At 44.8% G+C, this 26,882-nt stretch overlaps 2 protein-coding genes across 14 annotated transcripts; one reads left to right on the top strand and one right to left on the bottom strand.

Annotated features, from left to right (window-relative positions):
- IL17RA (interleukin 17 receptor A) lies at nt 1–26,654 on the top strand. 13 transcript variants are annotated; one of them, XM_036297532.1, is made up of 13 exons: nt 1–166; nt 12,071–12,095; nt 13,276–13,422; nt 14,258–14,370; nt 15,495–15,621; nt 19,159–19,206; nt 19,297–19,460; nt 20,112–20,195; nt 20,524–20,635; nt 21,571–21,585; nt 21,831–21,932; nt 24,037–24,078; nt 25,072–26,654. In XM_036297532.1, exons 1-13 carry the CDS (start codon nt 137–139, stop codon nt 26,544–26,546), a joined length of 2,484 nt encoding a protein of 827 aa, XP_036153425.1. In that variant the 5' UTR covers nt 1–136; the 3' UTR covers nt 26,547–26,654. The 13 variants fall into 13 exon arrangements, with proteins under 13 accessions (XP_036153425.1, XP_036153433.1, XP_036153423.1 ...); XM_036297530.1 differs by lacking the exon at nt 1–166 and adding an exon at nt 324–623 and having other exon boundaries at nt 19,159–19,196; nt 19,392–19,460; XM_036297527.1 differs by lacking the exon at nt 1–166 and adding an exon at nt 327–623 and having other exon boundaries at nt 21,574–21,585.
- On the bottom strand, nt 16,656–18,083 carry LOC118649948 (26S proteasome non-ATPase regulatory subunit 12-like). Its single transcript, XM_036297541.1, is given in 2 exon segments — nt 16,656–17,169; nt 17,172–18,083. Coding segments are annotated over 2 exon segments (1,365 nt in total). The 5' UTR covers nt 18,052–18,083; the 3' UTR covers nt 16,656–16,684.
- Nucleotides 26,655–26,882: the final 228 nt, after the last annotated feature.

Below are 26,882 nucleotides of genomic sequence, written 5' to 3'. Positions count from 1 at the left end.
AGAAAGCCTTCCTTTGAGTCTCGAGTAGGGAAGGGCCTGGCGTCGAAGGGCCAAGAAAAAAAGAGAAGTCTGATTAGGGGCGACAGCAAAGAGGTAAAGGATGGAAAGCGAACTTTAGCGTGACGATAAGAGCGGCATGAAATGTGGAGCAGCCCGAAGGTGGAAGGTGAGCTGATGGCCCGCCCCCGGGCGGGGTCTGTTGTGGGGAGCCGGCCGGGTGGGGACAGGGAGTCGGGTGTCCGGGCGCGCTGGGAAGGTGCCGGAAGAGGGGAGCGCGCACCTCTCGGGAGCGGGCTGGGGAGGGACTAGCCTAGGGACGCACCCAGCCGGAAGCCCTCCCCTCGGAGAGGCCCGCCCTTTGTCTGTGTTGGAGGCCGGAAGCGAGCGAAGTCTGCCAACTGGGACTTGGGGAAGACTCGGGCGTTCCTTCCCTGCGCCCCCAACTCTGGACCGCGCGCTCCACTACAGTGCTGGGGGCTATGGGTGCTCTGTGCCGCCGACCTCTTGTCCTTCTGGAGCCCCCTCTGGGGCTGGGGCTGCTGCTACTGCTGCTGTACCGACTGGCTCCGTGTCGCGCCTCCCCGCGGCTCTTGGACCACCCGGCACCAGTTTGCTCCCAGCAGGTGAGACCCCGTCGCGCCCTGGAGGCGCGGGAGACGCCAGGATGCTGCGGGCGGGAGCGCGGATGGACGGCTAGGCTGCCTGGCTCGAAGCTGGCGCTGGGCCGGCAGGAAGTATGTGTTGGGATCTCCGAGGGGGTTCGCGGCTTGGGCACAAGGAGCTGGCTCACCAGGGAGGACACTCGAAGCGTTGGGAGTTGAGGTTTGGACCCGGGAGAAGAGGGAATTTGCAGGGAAAAGAGATCGCGTGGTGTATGTTGCACCACCTGACTGACGTCCTGGGCGTGAGGAGTGAGGCGGGCGGCGGGAGGCGGGTGGGACACCTCTGCTGGGCTCCAAGGTTTGGGGAAAGAGATCGAGGCGTGCAGCCCGCCCGAGAGATAGAGCGGAGCTGGTTAGAAAGGGCTGGAGGGAGGGACTGCCCTACCCCGGCCCCCCGCGCCCTGCACCCTGCAGACCCCCTGCTAGTCCCAAGTGGCCGCGTATGTAGAGCCCTGGAAGATAATTTGACCCTAAGGCTACCTCTCCAGAGGAGCCCGGCAAGCCCGCAGCAGCCAGATGGGTGGAGGCCCCAGCGGATTTTAGCCCGCTCCCGCGGGGGCGGGGAAGGGGAAACTCTCTGGATGGACAACGCTACGCACTAGCCTGGGCGGCCTCCGGGGCCCAGGGGTCAGAGCCTCCGGTTGAGACGCGGCCGGTAACCTTCAAGGAACAGCTGTGCAGAGAGCGTCTAAGGGCGGCCGACGGACTCGGGCAACTTGGTGCCACCTCCCCAGCAAGGCTAAACCCTGAGAATATGCAGATGATTAAGACACCGCCTCTCCAGCGCCCTGCATCACAATCACCACCACCACTCGGGCCTGGGCCTGGGATCTCCGTTTTACAACTGTAGAATAGTAGCCACGTGTGCCCACAGGAGTGACACACCTACCCTTCGGGTAGTGGCCCTGTTGTGGACGACAAACTTAAGGGGTTCGGGTGGGGGGTGGGGAAGAAACCGCAGCCTGGCGGGTGTTGCTTAGTGGTTGAGCGGGGACCTATAAACCAGGAGGTCACCATTCCATCTGATCAGGGCACATGCCCGTGTTGGGGGCTGGGTCCCCAGTGTGGGGCGTGCAGGAGGCAGCAGATCAGTGATTCGCATAATTGATGTTTCTGTTTTTCTCTTACTCTCTGAAGTTGATAAAAAAATATATATTTTAAAAGGAAGAAACAGCAAAACACAGTGCCCGCCTCCACAGCTTCTTTGCTCAAAGTGTTCCCCCTCTTTCCTCCACTTTCTCTCTGGTTTCTTCAGCTCCCTCCCTGCTCAGTGTCTGAGTCAAAGTACGTGAAACAATTCTAAAGATATTTCTCCTTATCTAATTTTTGTAGAGAATTTACCAAAAGAGGATGGACTGTGAGTTAGTTTAGCAGAGGAAATATATGTCCTTGTGACTCCCACTATTTGGCAAAGCAGAAGATATATGCTCATCAGATCCTTCCCATAGATTTGGTATAGAACTATCTACCATGGAAGATTCCAAGTTCATATTTTGATGGCCATTTGTCAGGTGCCTACAAAGTACAAGGTATACTATTGCTGGGAACTGAAACTATAAAGAAATCCTAATGTCCAAGGGACTTGAGTCATCCAAGAGGGAAAAGGCTTGAAGATGGTAATTATGATATAAGGTGGCCTGAAGCAAGTGCTCTTTGTACAACCAGTGCGTGTACAAAATTCCAGGGAAAGGAAAAATTACTTCCAGCTGGGGTGTTCTTTCTGGCAGAGAAGACAGTGCAGCAGCCCTGAGGGGTAAGTAGAAGCCTCATAGAGTTGTTGAGCATCCCATGTGGTGGAAAGGGGCTGAGCCACAGCCCTTGGTTGGGCAGGATAAAGTATGTGGTTGAAAGTGAGAAAAGAAGCTAAGGAGGGAGGGATTCTCTCTGGCTGGCATGAGAGCTGGACTAACTGACTTTGACATTAATTGCTAAGTGGAAAGCTACTGAGAGTAGGGAGCAGGGGCACAGAATGATTCCAGAGAGAGCTGGGAAGAGATGTTTATTGGCCAGGTTTGTCTGCTATCTCCATGCTCTTCCTCCTCCCACTTAACTCTGCATAGAACTGGCTCACCAACAGCGCACTTCTGTGACAAACTGCTCCCCTGCATCATTGACTGAGCCCTTTAAAAAGAAAGAAGCTAGCCCTGGCCTGGTGGCTCACTTGATTGGAGAGTCATCCTGTACACCAAGCATATCAAACTTGTGGCATGCTGCCTGCTGGCTGTGAGTTTGACATGCTTGCTGTACACCAAAAGGTTGCAGGTTCAATTCCAGTCAGAGCACATGCCCAGGTTTGGGTTCAATTCCCCATGGGGGCACATTTGGTAGGTAACCGATTGTTTCTCTCTCTCTCTAAAAATAAATAAGAGGATTAGAAAAAAAAAAGAAAAGAAACTACACCCCTCAGATTTCTCTCTCTCTGCCGGTGTTGCGAGGAGAGTTAAAGCCACAAACTTGATCTCAGAGGACCCGGGTTTACACCCCTCTTCATCACTTACAGTTTCTGCAACCTTGGGCATTTTAGGCTGCCTGCACCTGGCTTTCCTCATTTCCACAATAGAAGGGCTGGTTAGGTGAGCCATCTTAAAGTGGGCTCATAACACTTTACAGAATATAACTGTCTATCCAAAGCCCAGTTTGGTTTAGCTCTCAGTGACTCTCTCATAGACAGAGAGGAGCCTATTCTGTTCCTAGCCCAGTGCTACAACACAGGATGTGGGAGCTTGATAAATATCTGGAATAAAAAACCACAGGGATGAGTGAATTATGAGTGAATGGTTAACTCTGCTTGAACAGCAGTGAAAAACTGGCTGCCTGGATTGGTACCTCAAGACCTGATGACATTGAGTTCCCACAGAAGTTGGTACTAGAGAAACCATAAGTAATTGCAGTTCCCTGGGTAGGCTTTATCCAAGGTTTCCCTTGGCTACCAGCTCAGAAGAAAGCCCACAAAGATAGACCGTTAGCACACAATGTTTCAGACAGAATGTGTATGGCATTCTAAATTATTTCTTGGTGTGAGCACCTCTGGTTTTGACTTGTGGTACAAGAGCTTTTTAGTTTAATCCTTACTGATTTCCAAAAGCTGCTTTCAGTTGGGCCACTCTTCCAAAGTGTACAAAGGTATATTCTGTGTATGCTCTTGTGCAGTGTAGGAATTTAGGCAGTCAGGGCTGCTGTCACTGCTGGCAGTAGACCCAGCAAAGTTAACAGGTTCCTTTGCCATTATGCTGGACTTCTCACTTCCCTTCTATGCTAGCCTAGAGACTAACATCAAAGAGCTACAGAGGCAGGGGAGAGGACATTTGGCTTAGAGTGAGACCTGGGCTCCCCTCACCAGCTCTACAGCCCTTGTCTGTTACTCCACTGCTGTGAGCATGCGTTTTCGTCTGTAAAAGGAGGTGACCTTCACCTACAGGGTTATCAGGAGAGTGAGTAACTAGATACATGAAAGGGCTAGACCACATGGATTATGGTGTGGGAAGGTGTGCCGGGGTCCAACCCCAGCGGGTCCAGGGGTCCCCAAAGGTGTGGACGGAGTCGGCAAAGAAGGAATGACATGGAGGCAGCGTTCAGTTGATCAGCAGCCTAGCCAGGATCTCCAGCCAGGATCTCCAGCCAAGTTCTGGTCTGGATCTCCAGAGAGGTTCTGCTTCAGATCTCCAGCCAGGTTCTGTGTCCATGTTCTCTTGCTAGGTTCTCCAGCCAGGTTCAGTCCAGGTTCTCCAGCCAGGTTCAGTCACCAGGTTCTAGTCAGGTTCTCTTGCCCATTTCTGTAGTCAGGTTCAGTCCAGGATCTTTTGCCATGTTCTCTCCAGCGAAGTTCTTCTGTCTCTAGTTCTGTGTAGGTTCTGTCTTCTTACATCTGTATTTATACCAGTTGATTCCAATCCTATCAATCTCTATTTCAAAGGTTAGGGCGTTTCTTATCTCCATTCCAGGGAGTAAAGATTATGTAGCTTAAGCATGATTGTTCGTAGTTAAAGTGATTAATTACCCACCTGGCACTTAGTTAAGAGGTTTTATTCCCTCCCTAACTTCAGGGGAAAATCCCTACCTGGGGAAACAACCTTTCTCAGAGACCTTGGTTAAAACACATAGTGCCAAGAAGGTGAGCAAACATATTAAGAACAGTATGCCATATATGCCAGGTCCCTTGAAACAGCAAGCATGGACCGGCTCCCGGCAAAGGTGCAAGGGGTACTGATATGTAGTCTAGCTTTGTTCAGGCACTATGCCAGAGGTGTTAGCATGTATAACTTCATTTAGAGCTCACAGTAACTTGCCAGGCCTACCATCACATGTGTAAGAGAGGCTAGGTATTGGGCCCAGGATCACACTGCTGACCCTGGTGAGTGCAGAGCTGAGAACCAAAGCTCTGCCTGGCCCTGGTCACCATGGTTCAGTATTTACAGCGTCAGCCTGTACACTGAAGGGTCTCGGGTTTGATTCCCATCAAGGGCAAGTACCTGGTGCACATGTGGGAGGCAACCAATCCATGTGTCTCTCTCACATCGTTGTTTCTCTCTCCTCTCTTCCCCTTCCCCCTCTCCACTCTCTCTGAAAATCAATGGAAAAAATATTCTCAGGTGAGGATTTAAAAAAAAAAAGCTCGGCCTGGGACTTCAGAGTTTACTTCTCTTTACCTCGCACTTGGTAGTGGCCACTAATGCACAGGGTGAATACAGTCTTTTATTTCTTCCTTTTAATCTTCACCACTATGGGTAGATAATGTTGGCCCACAATTTTTTATTGAGAGGCAGTGTAGCAGTGATTAGGAGCATGGGTCTGGAGCAAAGTTGCTTGAGTGTTAGTTCTCTGGGACTTAGGTAACCTACCTGTGCTTCAGTTTTTTCACTAATAAAAATGAGATAATGGTACTTACCTAGAGGGTTGTTGTAAAGATTAAATGAGATATATGTATAAAGTGCTTAGCATGATGCCTGACACAGAAGAAGAGCTTGATAAATATTAGCTGCTACAATCATCATCATGGACATTCTCCTTCTGGGATTTCTGCAGGAGGCCTTAACATAATGTCATTAACAAACAGGTAGCTTGTAAATAATATCCTGATCCTACTATTTTTTTAAAATGGGCATTTGAAATAAAGAAATTAGGAGTGATTTACTGCAGGGGAATAAAACAAGATCAAAGACACCAAATGTATTTTTTTTAAATATGTTTATTGATTTCAGAGAGAGGAAGGGAAAGAGTCAGAAATATCAATGATGAGAGTGAATACTGATTGATTGCTTCCTGCAAACCCCCTACAGGGGATGGACACATGCCCTCTACCCAGGCATGTGTCCTGATTAGAAATTGAACTGTAACCTCCTGGTTTATGGGTCAACACTCAGCCCCTGAGCCACACTGGCTGGGCCTGAATGTATTTTTTACATTATTAAAATGTTTTGTTAATATAAATTCTATATAGAAATTAAATTATAAAGAAAGAATGTCTGCTATTCCTTCCGCTAACAAATTAATGTTTTCATTTGTTTATCTCACTTTTCAATCCTTTCATTTGTTTGGAGTAACATCATAGATAAAATTCTATCTTTTAATTAATTTTTATCAAGGTTGATCCTTTTAAAATGGTACAGAGATGTTTAAAACAAAAAAGAGTGAATCCTTATTTCACCCGTTACCCCTTTCTAAATGATGGATCCACTTATACTTCTTTTAGTTATTTTTACATTTGTCTCTGTCTTTCTAAATGTACTTATATTGTTACTAGAGGCCCGGTGGATGAATTCATGCATGGGTGGGGTCCCTCTGGGTGGCCTGCAGGGATCGGGCTGAAACCCGCAGTCCAATGCTGCCTGCAACTCCCACCTGCTGTTCCCACTCATCCTGGCCCCGCCCCACAGTGCCTGCCAGGGGCTCCTGCCCAATCACTTATTGCCCAATCACTATCTATTGGGAGAGGCTCACGTTGGCCGCAGCAGCGCTCGCCAGCCATGAGCCCTGAGTCTGCCCCCTCCCCCCCAAGGCGAGTGGCCTGCGGGATCAGGCTGAAACCTGCTCTTTGACATCCCTTGAGGGGTCCCGGATTGCAAGAGGGCACAGGCCAGGCTGAGGGACCCCACTGGTGCATGATCAGGTCGGGGAGGGACTGCAGGAGGACTCCAGGGCATGTCTGGCCCATCTCTCAGTCCCAATTGTCCGGACCCCAGCAGCAAGCTAACCTACTGGTCAGAGCATCTGCCCCCTGGTGGTCAGTGCACGTCATAGCGAGTGGTTGAGCAGCCTTAGCATATCATTAGCATATTATGCTTTGCTTGGTTGTTCGGTTGTTCTGCTGTTTGGTCTGTTTGCATATTACCCTTTTATGATATAGGATTCTTGATCTGTCAATTTTAGTTATTATCTGCTGACTTATAATAGATGAATATCTAAATGTCTTATATTAACCTCCTTCCACTGCTTCTCCCCATCTTTCCATTGTAGTTATATCACAGTTTTAGTTAAATCAATGGTCAGTGTTTATTATGACAAGTAAATAATCTTCACTGATGAGGCAAGTATGTGTACGTTTGATTATATTTCTTTTTTGTTATGATTTCTTTTCCCATGGAGGTAATAATTGCTTTAATTCTTCATTTTCATAATTTTCATTGTAACTAGTCTTAGTTTTTTCTATCAGATTTATCATATGGTTTTTTTCCACAAACATTAGATATCCCATCAGTTTCATTCCCCTGTCTCCAGAGAACTCCCTCCTGGTGCCCTCTGTCCTCAGCTCCAGCCTGGAGTGATTACTCTCTAGATCCGTAGCACAACTGCCATAATAGATATTTTGTCATGTTTACAGCTCCCAGGTCCTGGACCCTGTGTTGTCTTTCTCAAAGATTACCTCCCTCATTTTGCTAGAGGATATCCTCCTGCAATTTCTTAAGGAAAGTTATGAGGGTATGAGGGCTGGATACATAAAGAGGTAGTAAAAATAGTTGTGAATACACAAAACACAGTTTATTCTTGTATTTATTAATTATTGTATTTATTTGCATTACAACTGTAAACCTACTTTTGCCAATCCCTGTATAAAATATATATATATTTTATTTATTTATATTAATATATATTTATTTATTTAAGTCTTTACATATCTGAAAAAAAGTCTTTATTCTACCCTCACTTTTAAAATATATTTGGCTGGCTATAAAAACCTTAGTTTAAAAATTATTTTCCTTCAGAATGTTGAAGACATTGGCATTTTTATAGGAATTGCATTGAATCGATAGATTGCTTTGGACAGTATGGCCATTTGGTGTTTTATAATTTTCCAAGTACCGGTCTTTTGCCTCCTTGGTTAGATTTATTCCTAGGCATTTTAATTTTTTTAATGCAATTGTAAATGGGATTATTTTCTTAGTTTCTGTCTCTGATAGTTTATTATTGGTGTATAAAAATGCAACAGATTTATGAATACTCATTATGTATCCTGGTACTTTACTGAATTTTTCAGTTCTAGTAGGTTTTTTTGTAGAATCTTTAGGGTTCTCTCTATATAGTATCATGTTATCTGCCTTTTATTTCTTCTTGTCTGATTACTGTGGCCAGGAATTCTAGTACTATCTTCTCTATATATAAAAGGCTAATATGCAAAGTGTCCCTTTGGGAGTTAGACCAGGAGTTTGGTCGCTTGTTATGATGTGCGCTGACTACCAGGGGGCAGCGCAGAACAAAGGGAGGTCCCAGCCAGCAGGTTCCAATCGGCCCTGATCGCTGTCCAGGCCTAAGGACCCTTCCTGTGCATGAATTTCATGCACCAGGCCTCTAGTGTTGAATAAGAGGACATCGCTATCTGGTTCTTGATCATAAGAAACTTTTAGTTTTTTCCCAGAATCTTCTTTTTATTTCTACTACACCAAAAGTTTCATGATATTGGGCCTTGGTCTAGGTCTCTTTTTAATCTGTGTGCAGACCATTACAGTGGACCTTTTAAATTTGAACATATGTGTTCCTTTGTTCTAGAATCTTTTATTTTTAATAATTTTTTCCACTCTATTTGCTCTATAATCTTCTTCTAGCAATCCAGTTAATAATACCATATCCCTCCTGAATTGATTCTCTAATATTCACATTTTCTCTCTCCTATTTTTGTTTGTATTTGTTCTACTTACAGACAACTTTCCTGAATTTTATAGCCCAACTCTTCTGTGAAATTTTTTATTTTCAAGGTTTATTTTTATTCTCTGCTTGCTCATTTCCCCACAGTATCCTGTCCTTGTCATATGGTTTCTGTGTCCTCTCTTAACTCTTTAAAATTATTGTAATTTTTTAAAATTCTATTCTGTTCCCAACATTGTCTTATTTCTTCCAAGAACGTTTTTTAAACTTTGTTTTGATCTATTTTTCACACCGGAAACCTCAAATATCTGGTACTCTTTGGCTGTCTGAGATTATTTTAAGAAGAATCTTAAAATAAAAGGTCTAAAAGGCTGATTGAATGCTCTGTATAGATAGGACTTATTGATCATTGGGTTACTATAGGGACCAGGTAAACCTGGCCTACCTACTGGTTGACTCTCAGATGTCTAAATCTGGAGATCTTTTCTCTGGGCTTGGCACCAGCATTCTAAAGTCAGGGCAGGGAAAGAAAGGCTAAGGTTCCCCAAATCTCATTTGTAGACCTTCATATAACCCCATCCCCTGCCTGCTTTACACTACCTCCCAAGTACCTGATACCTTTAAGACCTGATTTTTGCCCTAGCCGGTTTGGCTCAGTGGATAGAGCGCCAGCCTGTGGACTGAAAGGTACTGGGTTCTATTCCAGTCAGGGCACATTCCAGGTTGTGGGCTCGATCCCCAGTAGGGGGCATGCAAGGGGCAGCTAATCGATAATTCTCTCTCATCATTGATGTTTATATCTCTCTTCCTCTCCCTTCCTCTTTGAAATTAATAAAAATATATTTTAAAAAAAGACCTGATCTTAGAAGGGTTCTATGAGTCTCTGGCCTCTTTCTTGTCTGCATCTCCATTCTACAGCGCTCAGATTGAAGTTCTTCCCCTGGGCTTGAGCCAGTCTTCATGTTATTTTTTGAAATTTGTTCACATCTCTTTGTCCTTGAGTGGCTATAAAAATTTTCTCTTTCCTATAACTTTCATATAGTTTGGGGATGGGGAGAAGATAATATGTATACATGTCAACATTCTGTGATCTCTAATGGAATTTTATAGAGATTCCATTAGAAATTCCATTTGATATTCCATTAGAGATCACAGGACAGAATCTACAAAGTTATGTTAATAAATGCTGGAGAGGTATTTGGTAAGGTTCAGGAGCTATTTTATATTTCACTTATATTTTTGTTTTGATTACATCCTTTCCCCCTTATTATCCCTCTCTCCATCTCTTCCATTCCTTCATTCCTCAGTAACCAGTGTGTCTGATATATATCTATCCACATGTTTTTCTATGTTTATACAGTTATATTCACGGATTTTTTCATCACTTATTTCCATAGAAAACGATTCTACAATAAAAAGTTTTTGCAACTTATTTTTCTTACCCTTTAACACATTTAGTCATCACTCCAGCTCAATAGACATCTATGTATCTAATGCTCTTTAATATTTGCATAATCCAGAGTAGAAAGCCATCTATTTAACCTTTTCTGTTTTGATGGACATTGAGATTTAAATTAGATCTTACTTTATTCAGCCATACCCTATGATGGGTATTCAATACCACAGAAAAAGAGGGGAAGGTATTTTTTAAAGCTAGCAAAACTAAATTCTAAAACTTGATAAGTCATATACAAAAAAAAACTACAGACTGATCTCACTTACGAATTTTAATGCAAACAATTCTATTAGTAAATATTAGTAAATTTAATAGAATATCAAAATTAAAATATTAGTAAATGTAATAGTAAAATATCAAAAGAATAGTGTTCCATAATCAAGTAGGATTTATTCCAGTAATTCAAAATTGGTCCATTATCAGCAAATCTATCAACATAATTCATTATATCAATAAAGGACAAAATCTATGAAGTTATGTTAATAAATGCTGGAGAGGTATTTGATAAGGTTCAGGAGCTGGTTTATATGTAAACTATAAAGAACATATTTATATACAATAATGGCTATCAGAAACCAAGACCAAAAATAGTATTAAATTTTTAAATTTTAAAAAAATATATATCTTTTAGTGTTGGTAGTATTTCAGATGTCTCTGGTTTTGCCCCCCTTTAGCCCCACTCCCAGCCCTTACCCCCTGCCTCCCCCTCCCCCACTTATTGAGCACTTATTATAAGAAGGGGAACCAGTAATTAAAGAGCAGCCATTATGTGCCAGACACTGGACAAATTTAGTCTCTTTTAGCAGGCAGTGAGATGGGTATTGCAGCCAACAGAATTTCTCATAAGGATTCCCCCAGGGCTTCTAGTAAGTTTCCTGCTTAACAGTGTGGGGGCATGTATTATTTTACTTTATTGCATAACTAGTACAAGAATTCATTCCCTTTGTTCAAAATTTTTCATAATACAGACAGATTAGAAGTGAAAAGCACCATACATACACCACCATCACTACTAGCTCACTTCCTGCCCCAAGATCTTTATTTCTATTTGTTTCATTTAATTTTCAACAACACTATGAAGTTGGTATTGTGGTTATTCTGATTTTACAGTTGAAGAAATCAAGGCTTGGCAATGTTATATTTCTTGAGGCAACTCAACTCCAGGGGTTTTATGAGGATTCATGAAACAATATAGTATATAACTCATGCAGTAAACGGTCTGGCATATCTTCCTTAGGGAATTTGTAGGGACTTAGTGAAATTTCTGTACCAGGGACTGGAGTTTCTCATCTCCCCTCTTTCAGCACTGTTTCCAGACTGAAGATTGGAAGCCTCAAGGGATTAGAGGCCTATCACCAGTGCACCCCAGGGGAACCCTCTCAGTGTTTTTAAAGTTGGAAGGTTTGTCCCGCTGGTGTAGCCCAATGTTTGAGCATCAACCTATGAACCAGGAGGTCATGTTTTGATTCCCAGTTGGGGCATATACCCAGGTTGCAGGCTCGATTCTCTGTAGGGGGTATGCAGGAGGCAGATCAATGATTTCTTTTTCATCATTCATGTTTCTATTTCTCCCTCTCCCTTCCTCTCTGAAATCAATAAAAATATATTTTAAAAATAAATAAATAAAGTTGGAAGGTTCCCAGCTCATAAGAGTTACTCAGGAAACAGCAGTTCTGTTTTGTTACCCACTATCCCCACTTCTCATCCTATTTCTCATCATGATGAGAAAGTGTGAGGATAATATCCCCCTTCCCAGGCTGGCCCCCAAAAGTGAGAAAGCAGGGCCAGAATGAGCCAAAAAAAAAGTGTCTGGAGCCCAGCTTGCGAATTAAAGTTCTTTTCCAGCTGTAATGACCTCCTTCTTTTTTTCCCACAGGGGCTAAACTGCACAGTCAAGAATAGTAAGTCATCTTTTTTGTTGTTGTTGTTCTTGTTGCTTTGATAAAGTGCTAACCTCATGCTGATCGCTGACAAAAGCGCTGCCCTTCCTCTTCCAGTCTGGGATGAGGGCTGCACCTTCCAGCAGGAGGTACCCTTGAGAGCCTTGAATGCGCACACCTGCACTTCTTATCAAGAATATTCATCATCCATGCCCTGACTGGTGTGGCTTAGTTGGTTGGTCCTCATCCAGCTCACTGAAGGGTTGCTGGTTTGATTCCTGCCAGGGCACACACCCAGGTTGTGGGCTTGATCCTGGTGTGGTGCGTGGGTGCGTACAGGAGGCTGCTGATTGATGTTTCACTCTCACATTTATGTTTCTCTCTGTCTCTGTCTCTCCCTTCCTCTCTCTAAAAATCAATAATAATGCTTTTTAAAAAATTAATATTCAACTCTAGCTGCTTTGGCTCTGTGGATAGACTGTTGGCCTGCGGACTGAAGGGTCCCAGGTTCGATTCCAGTCAAGGGCACATGCCCAGGTTGTGGCCTCAATCCCATAGGGGGCATGCTGGAGGCAGCTGATCAATGATTCTCATCATTGATGTTTCTATCTCTCTCTTTCCCTCTCCCTTCCTCTCTGAAATCAATAAAAATATTTTAAAAAAAACACCTAAAAAAAAGACTATTCATTATCCAAAGTCAGGAAGTGAGAAGCTAAACTGCCCTTTGGATTTTGAGATTATCCTTAAGGTGCTGCCGTGGTGTGTCAGTAATTCAGCTTGATTTGCCAGAACTCGTCACTGTAACATGAGTGACAACTATGGTTGATTTTGTTTTAATTCAAGAAGGCACATATTTTAAGTGTCTGTGCTAATTAGGGACCCTGTCACATAAAAATAAAACAACTCTTTTCATTACCCCATCCTTCCTCTGTCCCCATTTCCAACCACTATTTCATTTCAGAACCAACTTGTGTACTTTGTGTTCTCTCTTGATATACCTTTGAGATTTCAAAGCTTTACAGTGACCCGGGAGAAACACAAGAAAAGAGGGGGCAGTATGGGAAAGCTGAGAACCCCACCCCTGATGTTTAAGGTCCAGCTCTCTGGATGTACTGCTGGGCATCTAGCTTGCATGCTTTAGTTTCTTGTAGTGTCTTGCAGAGCATGCAAGTCTCTGATTTCTGTTTTTCCTGGCTTCCAGGTACCTGCCTGGATGACAGCTGGATCCAGCCTCAAAAATTGACCCCCTCATCCCCAAAAGATGTCCAGGTTCAGCTGCACTTTGCCCACACCCAGCATGGAGATTCTGTCCCTGTGGTTCATATTGAATGGACACTGCAGACAGATGGTGAGTGGCCATGCCAGTGAGACCTGAGGGATTCTGTCCACCTCCAGGTGAACCCACAGACTAGACCATCTGACTCTCCCATTAGACTCAGAATTAGGTTTCCAGTCCTGTGCACAGACATGAGGGACCAAATTAGTGCTGAAAGGATCCATCATTTCATACAGTGAATACTTTTTCAGTGTTTTAGATATTGGTCCACAATATAGTCCATCCTACTATCCTTTATGAAAGATCTTCCTTCAGCCTAAAATCTTTATCACCCCAGAAAAAAAGTCACATGGTTAATTCTGTGACCACAGTACCAAATATTTAATGGTTAACACATTTGTCAGCCTGCTTTTTCCCTTACTTTAGAGTTTACCATTTCTTCAAATGACACCCCCCAAAAAACTCTTAGGGATAGAGAGTTGTGTTACAGAATTGAGAAAATTGAGGTTAATAAGAGCCAGCCCTAGATTTGTGAACAAGACCTGGGGGAGTTCTTTTTGTAAGTCCCCAGCCACTGCTGCTGTTGCAGCATCTTCAAGGATGGTGGGTGGCCATATTAAACACCAAGCCCTGTTGCCAATGCCTTAGCCACAAACTTGCAAAGCCTTTGCTTTTAGACCAGTATAAAGTGTTGCTTGTCCCTGTGTAGCTGGGAAGTAACTATCTGCAGGGCAGGAGGCTAACTAGACCCAAGAATGAGCTGGGAGGAACAGGAAGTACAGGGTTGGGTAAGATGGGCAGATTTTCTTTCAAGAGTGAGCAAGCCTAACCAACAGGGAAGTGACACACCCAGTGGTTTGTCTTATTCATCTGAATCTGTGTCTCCTCTCCTCCCTTTGGTCTTCAGCCAGCATCCTCTACCTGGAGGGTGCAGAGCTATCTGTCCTGCAGCTGAACACCAATGAGCGTTTGTGTGTCAAGTTTGAGTTTCTCTCTAAACTGCAGCATCATGACAAGCGGGTAAGAATCAAGCTCCTGGATGGATTATGTTCCTCTGATGATCACGAGGAGCAGAACATGTTTTTGAAAACTTCCCAGACATGCCAACCCCCTGCTTTTCCTTTCAACCTTCCCTAGCCAGTCATTGTAAAGTAAGTTGAATGAGGAGACGCCTTCCCCTGCCCTGCTTCCTGCCATCTTTATTTGTAACTGAGATTAATCTGGACACTGCCTTTGGAAAAGAACAACTTTGCCAAGACCAGAAAACTGCAGTGGGCAGGGCACAAGCAAATGAGTTCTGTACAATTTCAGCTCACATTGCTGTTCATGGCCAGATGGTAAAATGTTGATTCTTATTTAGTTTGTTTAAAGCGGTTGTTTTCAAAATGTGGTTCCAGAACAGCACATCCGCATGACCTGGGCTTGTCAGAAATGCAGATTCTAGAGCCCTACCCTAGACCTGCTGAATCAGAAACTCAGGTGGCAATCCTTCAACAAGCCCACCAAGTGATTCTGATGCAAGCTTCAGTTTGAAAACTGCTTGTTTACATCTGCAAAAAGTGGCCATTTGCAGATTTCCCACAAACACATTTTCCTCTCCCATGTTTCATTAGCCCTCAAACTTGAGTGCATGGTGAGGACCAGGTGCCTAGATACTTAAAGCAAAGGATCCCACCAGGGTAATTAGAATGGAGGTTGAAGTCAGTATCTGTTATCTGCACCCTCCAGAAAATCTCTCCACTCACATTCTGTCATCTCTGCAACAAAGGTGCCTGCAGGCCCAGGATGACTAGGGCTTTTTCTATCCCTCCCTCTGCACTTTCATGCTCTGGAACAATCTTAAGAGATCCCTGGCTTTCCCATTTAAGGAAGAAGAGCCACTTAACAAATAGTTTTTAGCTGCCTCTTGTGTGCCAGCTATTGATGAGGCCAGGTCTAGGTTTTTTGAAATAGGAAGGAAAGACCAGAGGAAACAAAGAGCAAAGATACAGAAACCTCTGATTTTGGATCTTGTTGTGATGGTTATTTCTTCTTATTTTTTGACTGATCTTTTGGGAGTGGGTAGGGTGGGGTTCTTTGGGCATAGCTGTGTGGGAGGTATGGTGTGTGACCTGTCCAACCTTCCCTTCCTCCCTTCTCTTCAGTGGCATTTTACCTTTAGCCACTTTGTGGTAGAACCTGGCCAGGAATATGAAGTGACCATTCACCACCTGCCCAAGCCCATCCCTGATGGGGACCCAAACCACCAATCCAGGAACTTTCCTGTGCCAGGTAAGAGTGCCATACCAAGCCCTTCCCTTCACCACATGGCTCTGCAGAAAAAACCAACAAGTGGCCCAGACATCAGCCACCCTGCTCAGCTGGACAATGGCTGCCATTGTCAGCATGTGGTACCCACAGAACAAACAGATGCCAGGGATAGGGAGCCCTTCTGTATGTGGCCTCAACCTCTACTCCCTGAAGGCAGAGCCCGTTCTCTGTTGGCACAAACAGTGGATATTGGCCCAAGACCCCAGGAGTTTTATGGGAACTGGAGTTCCTTCCTATCTAGAGAAGCATGCTCCTACCCAGAAAGTATCAGGAGGACAAGCCACTTTTGGAAGAGTGTAACCCTTATCCCAGCCTCATCCCAGCTTCCATCACCTTGTTCTTCACTTTTACCCCACATCCTGCCTGCATTTATCTAACACCACCCAATGTAGGATACCATCTCCCCCACTAATCCATCCTGCCTATGAATACTGCCAGGTTTATCTACTAAAGCAGCATTCAATGTGCACCTTCTATTTTTCTGCCCTCCCCAGAATCTCAGCCACTACTTACAAAACTTTTTATTGTTCAAAACCAACTATATCTGGAACGCCAGCCTCTCTGAGGACAGGGTCTGGGTCTCATACTCTTTTGTGTAGTCACTAGAACCTCACAAATTGGCTTGCATTTAGTAGGTGATCAGGAAATGCTTCTTAGAATGATGATGACCTTCATCTGTGGAGCGATTCCACACACACACACACACACACACACACACACACTCACTATCCACATACCCTACTTTATTTTCCTTTTTTTTTTTTTTTTTTTTTTTTTTTTTGAGTACTCAGACAATAGAAATGTATTCTATTTTTGTATGAATTACAAATGAAAAGTTAACAATGAAATTAGGGAGTTGAAAGGTAGAAAAGGGGCCTCAAACATATTCACTATATTTTAAATTTTAGACAAAGGAGTTGAGAATAGGAAAAAAGAACCCAACACATACACCATAACAGTCTTTTCTTTTTTAATGACTTCCAATGTTAACTCTTTTCTAAAAGCATCAGGGCATGGAGACCCCTTATTGTAGATTATGTATCATTTCCTCTTTGGCTATGAGGTGTGTAGTTTTGTTAACTAGAGACATCAATGAGTTCAGTTTCTGAGACCAGTCATTTAATAAATTATTTGGATCCTTCGGTCTCTGGAAGTTGATAATTCCTGCCAACCTGTCTACTTTAGCAAAAATGGTCTTGTTTACTACAAGATTTGAGAGAAAAGCCTCTGACTCATCAACAGATAGATCCAGAAGTTGTGCCATCCTCTTCATTGTTATCCTTGTATAATATTTGGCCATTATTCTAATATTATGTTCAACAACTCTGTTCTTCAAGTCTTTCCACCTTTTTTCACCTTCTTCTGTATAACCAAAAACATCAGTTGCAGGACTTTCCAGAGAACCTTTTCTTAATTCCATTCCATAGTCTTCGACAAGTGTAGACCAACGCATTAACTCCATCGTGGTAAAAAGCTTTAAAAGATCCTTATATTTAGGAATTTCTTCTTCTTGTCACCACTTATTCGATGAACCAAATCTGACTGTTCATTATCAAAAGGAGCCAATATAACGTACAGGACAACACTTTTCAGAGCCTGTTGCCACTTTTCACTTTCGGCCTGTATACAGGGAGTATCATATATTGCTCTGTAGTGCTTACAAATAGACAAATAGGAGCCCTCGTGTTGATCCAGCTGAATCATTAAGTTATAGTATTTTAACTTTAATTTCTCTGTATTTTCTTCCTGGAAAAATTTGGTATTAATTTTCTTGCTGATGATCTGTGTACGAATGTAATCCTTCACAGCTAGGCAGAGCCTCATTTGCTCCAAAATAAACTCCACTCGCTCTTTCTTTTCCATTGACCCGTAGGTTTCCACCTGTAACTCTTGTAAAATGGAGGCTGCCTCTTTGACGTCCCCACTTTGTTCTTTGATAGTTGCTAATGTTTTAGTTAGTCGAGCACGTTCAATTTCAACATAGATCTTTCCTTCTGTAACCATTCGTAGAGTATCAATTAATCGAAGTTTGATCGGAAGGTCTGTGATTTCCTCAACGTAAGTACAGCATTGTTGAACCATTTTTGCAACAGCTTGTTTTAACTGACTCCGTCTTTTTGACAAAAGCATAATGTTTTCATTAAGTAAATCCCATTCTTTAGCCTCATAACACATCTTCACTACTGCAACTAAGATACGGGATGTAGACACCATATCAGAAGCAGTACGGGTCTGTTTTTCCAAAGAGAGAAGGGTTTCAATGACTTCTTGAAGTCTTCCTTCCTTGGCCAGCTTCTCGCACTCGGGCAGACGCTGATCCACCGTGGCGCTGTAGTCCACCTCCATCTTGACGATGGGCCCATTAGCCCGCTCCGAGCCGCCGTCCGCCATGGTCCAAGCCTGAGCGTTCCTCAATGTCCCCCTTTTTCCTATTTTCCTTTTTCTTACTCATCACTCCCTGACATTTCATAATGTATTTGGACATTATTGTTTGTTTTTATTGGTCTCTTTTACTGGAATGTAATCTCTGGAGGACAGGGACTTTGTCTTATTTACCAGTTTTTAAAATGGTGCCTGGCACATATTGAGAGCTCCATAAGTATTTGTTGAATGAATGAATGTCCCCCAGTCCCCTCCCCTGTCCTTAAAATAAACTGACTCAGTCTCTGTCACTCCATGGTAATTCATACCTGTCACGTGTCTTCTTAAACCAAAGTAAAGCCTGGCTGACGTGGCTCAGTGGTTGAGTCTTTACCTGTGAACCAGGAAGTCATGGTTTGATTCCAGGTCAGGGAACATGCCTAGGTTGTGGGCTCGATCCCCAATGTGGGGCGTACAGGAGGCAGCCAATCAGTGGTTCTCTCTCATTGATGTGTCCATCTCTCTCTTCCTCTCTGAAATCAATAAAAATATATTAAAAAAACAAAAAAAAGTAAAATTACAGTCAAGAAAATTGGTGAAGGAGATCAAGAAGATATCTGTGGAGCAGTGGTCCTTAAGGTAGTCCCAGAACCAACAATGTCATTGAATGCAGATTCTCAGGACCCATTCCAGACCTGCTGAATCAGAAGCTACTGATGATTGCGCACATGGAAGTTCAAGAAACACTGCCATGGAGGAACACAGAACAAAGTTCTCCCCTCGTAAAAAGGCAGAGGCAACTCTAGAGAGGAAGCTGCAGTATGGAGAGATGGTTATCTAAAGCAAGCTCACAAAAATAAATAAATACATAAATAAATGAAGCAAGCTCAGGAGAAATACACTTGAAACTAGACAGTTCCCTGATAGAGGAGGGGTGAGACAACCAGGTCAGCCCCAGTGCTCTGGGGACTCTGGTCAATGGCCACAGTCCAGTCCTAGAGCTTGCTTTGAAGGGGCCATCCTTGAATAGGCTCCCCAGAAGGAAAAGGATGTTATCTTTGGTATCAGCATTCTGGAAGAAGTGCAAACTTTATAAGGCAGAGACTTAATGGTGTCATTTTTTTTCTGGGTCTGCAGACTGTGAGGACCCCAGGATGAAGATAACCAGGCCCTGTGTGAGTTCAGGTAACTTTGGCTGGCATGCCAGGGGAGCTTTATTTGGGTACACATACATGCCCTCTCCTCACTCCCAGCCTATGTCTGTGCCCTGGGCAGGCAGCCTGTGGGATCCCAACATCACCGTGGAGACCCTGGAAGCCTACCGGCTGCGGGTGAGCTTCACTCTGTGGGATGAATCTACCCATTACCAGATCCTGCTGAACAGTTTCCCACGCACAGAGAATCAGAGATGTTTCAAACACATATTGGATATACCTGCGGTAAGTCTGCCACTCTTAACCCCTCAAACATAGCTCAGAGCCACCTCTCCAAGCCTTCAGCGTCCCCTTATTAGTCCTGACAAAACTATTGCCAGAAATCTAGCGCTCAGTGCTGTGCCCTTTGGTATGCAGTTGATACATACTAGTAGTTGATTCTGTGATTGAGGTTTCCTTTTGCTCTCAATATCTGTAGTTAGCCCTGCTCACCATTTCATCCTTTTTGTCCTTCCCTCCCACATTCTCTGCTGTTCTCTTTTTGTTCCACTTTGTTTATTCTACTTATTTCAAAAAGATTGGAAGATTTTTAAAATGTGGAAATGAAGACAAGGGGAAATAAAAATGAGGCAAGTAAGATGGAGCCAGGGTGAGATGAGTACAGAAAATGTATGCAACGCTGCTGGGGATGAGCACAGATCTGTCTCCATGGTCCTTAGCAGCCAATGCAAAGAGGGAAATACTGGTCACCAGCTGTGTTCATAAGTTAACAGCAGGCCCGATGCACTAGGGAAACATCGCTTTCCTGGAGCAGAAACCTGAAGGCATTTCTCTTGAGGCACACTGACAGTAGTGGGGAATGTTGTAATCAATTCCTGCAGCACTGTGGCCAGCTCTCATCCAGCTAGCCTCACCTATCCTCTCCCCTCTCTTCAGCCCACACGAGAGGACTCCCACCAGCGATCCAATGTCACGCTCACTCTACCAAGCTTTAATTGGTGCTGCCACCACCGAGTGCAGGTGGGTGAGTGTGATATAACAGAGAGCATGCACAGGTGGGCATTCCTTCTAGAGGGATGAGGGAGGGGAAGAGGGCAGTTTGTGACTTGTGCTCTCTCTGAGGATCCAACACCACTACCATCTGGGACTCCTTGCCTGGAAGCCCTTCTCTCCCAGCCTCACCTGGGCAGGGCTCCTCTTGATGATGGATGGATGGATGATCACCTAACCGCCACACTGAGATACTGAAGCAGTCAGCCAGGGTCCATTACTCTTCTGTCAGGAAAGCATTGATGGGGGTCCTGTGTCTCCCAGTCCCTGTCTTCCCTGCCCTTCTCTGGTCTCACAGATCCAGCCCTTCTTTAGCAGCTGTCTGAATGACTGCCGTAGACACTCCGTGAATGTTTCCTGTCCAGAAATTCCAGGTAGGAAGCAGATGTCTATCTTGGAACACAATTGGGGTGAGAATCAATGAAGGTCAACAACTTGAGCTGAACCCTGACCTGGTCCTAAGGGTGAGGGCAGAGTTTAACTTGGAGTTATTCAGGCCTGTGATGCAGGGCTTTAGAGAGACACTCCTGGGTTGGACAGCTGACTGCATTGTATTAGCTGTGTAGACTTGGGTAAAGTACAGTACTTAATCTTTCTGATCCTCAACTTTTGTGACTGAAAGAAATGGGATTGTTACTGTCATAGAGTTACAGTTATATTCCATGTACAGAAAAAAGTCTTTATAAATTGTGAACCAAGAAGTAGAAACTCCTGCCCCCAGGTTCATAGATGAAGAAACTGAGGCCCAGAGATGTGTAACTTGTCCAAGATCATACACCAAGGAAGTGGCAGAGGCTGTTCAGAAGCCTAACTTGTGGCTATAGTCAAAACTGAGCAGAAAGCAACAGGCATTGCACTGGTTTCGACATAAACCCCAGTCTGCCAAGTGAAGGGAGGGGCATTACTTGGTAGCCTAGAAACTCAGGTGTTTTGTTTAAATGGTTTCATCAAATTTAACCTGTATCTAAAGTGGTTGAGCCCTAGCCAGTTTGGCTCAATGGGTAGAGTCCTATGGACTGAAAGGTCCTGGGTTCAGTTCTGGTCAAGGGCATGTACCTTGGTTGCAGGCTTGATCCCTGGCCCTGGCCAGGGCTCACGTGGAAGGCCACCAATCGATGTGTCTCTCTCACATCAATGTTTCTCTCTGTCTTTCCCCCTCGCTTCCACTCTCTCTAAGAATCAAAGGAAAAATATTCTTGGGTAAGGATAAATAAATAAATAAATAAATAAATAAATAAAGTGGTTGGTATAGGGCCATGGCTATTAGCAGGTCCTCAGTGAATGTCAGTAATGGTTTTGTGATTACTGTTAATAATTGAAATGCTATTTTCCTTTGTTCTCATAGCAGACCCGACTGCAGGTAAGGCCACTGATCCTTCCCATAGTGTGCTGCAGGAGACCCAAGGGGACATTCCTCAGGGGCCATATGAGAAGTTCCTGACTGAGCCTGGTGCCGGGCCAGGCTTTCAAAGTTGCCCAGGGGTGGGTGAGATCACCAGTATGTCATGGTGCAGGCCGGAGAGGCCAGCTTAGGGGCTGGAGGACCTCAGGGTTGGCATAACAGGCCTCCCTGCCACATCACTCATGCTGTTCTGCTCGCCACAGAGTACATACCCCTGTGGGTGTATGGTTTCATCACGGGCATCTCCATCCTGATGGTGGGTTGCATCATCCTGCTGATCCTCTGCATGACCTGGAGGCTATCTGGTAAGGGGCAGACACTGTGGTACGGGTCCTGGGGTTTTCCCTCTGCTCTTCTCTTTCTTCCCAGCTCCCCCTTTCCACTCCAGTTTCTGTAATGCTGTGCTCAGAAGGCACCCTTCAATCTCAAATTTGTACAGGTTACACCTCTGTTATCAATTAGAGCTTGCAGTAAGGTTGACCTGGCTGGGCTCAAATAACAGCTCCATCACTTACCACCTAGGAAAATTACTTCATTCTCTAAGCCTCAGGTTCCTTTTTTATCAAAATGGAAATTATAATGATACCCACATCATCAAACAATTATAAAGATTACGTGAGATAATGCATATGGATTCTTAGCACAGTTTGGCACATATTTGCTTATTATATGTTAGCCACAATTATATTTATTGCCACTGAAATTAATATTAAAATCAACAGGTTGGGGCCGTGGCCAGGTAGCTCATTTGGATAGAGCATCATTCTCATATGCCAAGGTTGTGGGTTCAATCCCTGATCAAGACACATACAAGAATCAACCAGTGGGTGCATAAATGAGTGGAAGAACAAATCAATCTCTCTTTCTCTCTCCCCCCACCTTCCTCTCTCTAAAATCAATTTAAAAAAATCAACAGGTTGGAAGGAACTAGAGTGGAGTTTTCCTGCATGAGACATGATCAGCTAGGCAGGTGGAGTAACCTGAGCTACCCCATCCTGCAGCAGTCCCCAGACCGTAGTCCTGAGGTCAGGGAGAGTAGGATGACAAAGGACAGCATGATATGATAGGGAAAGCTCTGGGGAAACAGCACAGGGCTGTGTACCCCAGTTCATTGATTTGCAGTCATAGGCAAGTTGCTTAATAAACCATAGATTTGGTTGTCTTTTTTGGAAAATAGAGTCATAATGCCTCCCTCTCACAGCTGTGGATGGGTTAAATGATACAGCAGGGAAGGTGCTTTTTGGTGGGTATTAATAAATATTGGTTCCCCCTCCACACTGCAGCCCTCTCTGGCCAGGTTCTTAATAGAGAACATGGATTTTCAGGTTAGGGGACTTGGCCTTTCCCTGCCCCTCCACAACCCTGGACTCCTTCATTGATCTGGGAGGCCATTTCCACACTTACAAGGCTCATCAGGATTAGGTATTTAATCAGTATTAATTATTGTGTGGTGGAAAGAACACCAAACCAGACACCAAAAGACCTATGGAGAGGGTCCTCCGTAGGATTACTGGCAGTAAAATGAGTTAAATGTCTCTGCAAATGCTTTGTAAACCATAAAGCTCTCTATAGATGTCAGGGTGACTTCTTGTTTCATTACTGCTTTTGCGCTTCTGACCTTTCCTGAAGTGCCACATGCAGGCTAAAGGACAGGATAGGAAGGAAACCTCATCATCTGACTTGTCTTTTGATAGTTCTGAGAAGAGGCCCAAAGGGTGGGGATTAAAATGAAGGCTCTACGGTAAAGGTCTTCCTGGACCATCTGTGGGTTCTCTTTCTCCCATCAGTATCACCAAGGAGTTGACTTCTGCACTAAGTTTCCTTCATTGCATCTCTGAGGGGGGCAATTGCTCAAGTATGTTGGTTTCCTTTCCTCACCTCAAAAATACTAGGAGAAAATGTAAATGCACCTGTTGGAGGCTACTTTTGGATATATATTGTAAGATTTATGCTTCCTGCAAAGACACCTCTGGGGAAGGGCTTTTTCTCAAGTGAGGAGTCTCCTTGGGAGTGGCCAAACTGGGAAGAGTACAACCAGGACTGTAATGAGGTACCTCAGTCACCATTCTAGGGGTTCTGGCTGGGTCCATTCCACAGAATACTTGTGACTTCAGCTGACTGAGTATGTGTCGGGCACAGAGCAATCTCATTTAATCACCCACCACAGACCCATTTTACAGAGGAAGAAACTGAGTTTCTCAGGTGTTAATAACTTTCCCATATCTCACAGCTTGTCATGGCTGACTGAGATTCACATCTGAGTAACTCCACACAGCATGATCTCCCTGCCTCTGGCTGCCTTCCCTTATAAGTTGCCCTTTGTTAGGGGTGGGGAAGCACTCCTCTGTCAGATGCCTCTGTGAGTTAGTCCCTAGTTTTTCAAAAGAACTTTGATGTTTTTCATTTCAGGGTCTCATCATGAAAAATATGGCAGTGACACCAGAGACACAGGTCAGTATTTCCTGGTGGGGGTACGCTGGGTTTGGCGTATGTTTATTTTTATTTTTTAATGTTTTTATTGATGTCAGAGAGGAAGAGAGAGATAGAAGCATCAATGATGAGAGAGAATCATTGATCGGTTGCTTCCTGCATGCCCCTTACAACTATTGAGGCACACCAGCCAGGCTTACTTTTTTTAAAATATATTTTTTATTGATTTCAGAGAGGAAGGGAGAGGAGAGATAGATAGAAACATCAATGATGAGAGAGGTGTATGTTTATTTTTAAAGATGTGATGGAGGGTTCTCCTGAGATAATGGGTGGGTCACCTTCCGCAGTTTAACTCCTGAGTCCCTTCAAAAGACCTCATCCCCAAAGAGGCCACCTTAAATGGCAAGGCTGGGGAAAAGTTTTTTAAATCACTTGGACAAGGAAAGGAGGTAAGGTACCAACCATATTTTGTGAAAAAAGGTCATCCCTGGCTCAGCTGTGGTGGCTCAGTGGATTGAGTGTCGTCCAATGGACCAAGAGGTTCCGAGTTCGATTCCTAGTCAGGGCACATGCCGGGGTTATGGTCTCAATCATAGGGGATGTGCAGGAGGCAGCCAATCAGTGAGTCTCATCATTGATGTTTCTATCTCTTTCTCCCTGTCCCTTCCTCTCTGAAATCAATAAAAATTTAATTTTTAAAAAAAGAGGTCATACCTGTTCTATAGTCAGGTCTTTGTTTCTATTTTTTTCTTTTTGATGAACTTTATTAGGCTGAAGGCCAGATAGAAATGTGAGAGATTCTTTTTTCCAGAAGGTACCAGACTGTGATTTTTTTTTCATGCAGCCAAAATAGGTAAAACAGCAACATCTGGCTTACTCCTAGGCCTCGGTTGCATTTTTTAATCTAGGGAGCCAAGCTCTGCCTGGTCTGGTTCCCTCCCCTTGGCCTGTGGTGTAGGGTCAGCACAGACACACATCTGAACCTGTGAGCTTGGCTTGCCTTGTTTTCCCCAGATGTCCTGCCCACCACTGGCCTTATGCCCCCTCCCCTGAAGCCCAGGAAGGTTTGGATTGTCTACTCCGCCGACCACCCTCTCTTTGTGGATGTGGTCCTAAAGTTCGCCCAGTTCCTGCTCACTGTCTGTGGCACTGAAGTGACCCTTGACCTGCTGGAGGAGCAGATCATCTCAGAGATGGGAGTCATGACCTGGGTGGGCCGGCAGAAGCAGGAGATGGTAGAGAGCAATTCCAAGATCATCATCCTGTGTTCCCGAGGTACCCGAGCCAAGTGGCAGGCCATACTTGGCTGGGAAGAGCCTGTTGTCCAGCTTCGATGTGACCACCAGCAGCTTGCTGGGGACCTTTTCACAGCAGCCATGAATATGATCCTGCCAGATTTCAAGAAGCCAGCCTGCTTTGGCACCTACATCGTATGCTACTTTAGTGACATCAGCAGTGAGAGTGATATCCCGGACCTCTTCAATATCACTTCTAGGTACCCACTCATGGACAGATTTGAGGAGGTTTACTTCCGGATTCAGGACCTGGAGATGTATGAACCTGGCCGGATGCACCGCGTTGGGGAGCTCACAGGGGAGAATTACCTGCAGAGTCCCAGTGGCTGGCAGCTCAAGGAAGCTGTGGAGAGGTTCCGAGAGTGGCAGGCTCAGTGCCCTGATTGGTTTGAGCGTGAGAACCTCTGCTCAGCAGATGACCAGGATCTTCCATCCCTAAATGAAGAGGTGTCTGCAGAGTGGCTACTGCCACCTGGAAGAGGAATTGTGAAGCAGGAGCCCCTGGTGCAGGAGCCTGCTGCTGAGGGCCACCTGGAGGTGGCACTGCTCATCACTGAGGAAGGCAGAGGAGTGGCCAGGCTGCAACCTAAGATTCAGCCCCAGGGGCAGCTGGTGGCCCAAACCCTTCAAACTATGGTGCTCCCCCTGAAGGCTGTCCCTCCCACTCAAGCTGTGGAACCTGCCCCTCCTGCTGTTAGGAGCAGCACAACCAGTCAGTTGGCCATTGTGGAAGGAAATGAGGCCTACCCACTGCTGGAGTGCTGTAACCCTCAGCAGAACAGTGTCCTCTTCCTCCCCATGGACTCAGAGGACCCACCTCTCTGTAGCACCTCTATGGCATTACCAGACCACCTCTCAGAGGATGTAAGGGGGCAGCTTGAAGGCTTGATGCTCTCACTCTCCCAGAAGAGTCTGAGCTGCCAGACCCCAGAGGGGTGGGAGAGACCTGGGGAGGGGCAGCGGGAGTCAGTGCAGTCTGACCAGGGCTACATCTCCAGGAGCTCCCCGCAACCCCCTGATGGACTGGTGGAAATGGAGGAAGAGGAAGGAAAGCAGAACCTGGTAAAGTCTGCCAAGCAACTCTCCTGTGAGGCCCTGGAGAGCCTGAGAAGTCTCCAGCGACAACTTTTCTTCCAAGAGCTTCAGAATAACTCTGGCTGGGACAGTATGGAGCCAGAGAGGCCAGTTACATAGCACCTCCCAGACAAGAGCATTGAGAGAAGGGAGTATATGTGTGTCTCTATATGTATGTATATTCATATGTGAAATGATACCTTTAAAATATAGACATCTTGATTTTGATCCCCCTTAATTTTTCTTTCTGGGACCATCTGATCATCTTCCATCCCCACAAAAATCTACAGCCCATTTCCGGAGCTAGTGGCAGTGTTCTTGAGTCTTCGTTATTCATTCATTTATTCAACATTTATTTTGTACCTACTATGTGCCAGGGACCTGAGATACAAAGATAAGTTGCACCTGTCATTGGGCCTGGTCACTAAGGAAATTAACATCTAGTGAGAGGAACAG

This window comes from Myotis myotis, unplaced genomic scaffold (genome assembly GCF_014108235.1).
Source record: "Myotis myotis isolate mMyoMyo1 unplaced genomic scaffold, mMyoMyo1.p scaffold_m19_p_3, whole genome shotgun sequence".
NCBI classification, from domain to species: Eukaryota; Metazoa; Chordata; class Mammalia; order Chiroptera; family Vespertilionidae; genus Myotis; species Myotis myotis.
This window is presented reverse-complemented; position numbering and strand designations above follow the sequence as displayed.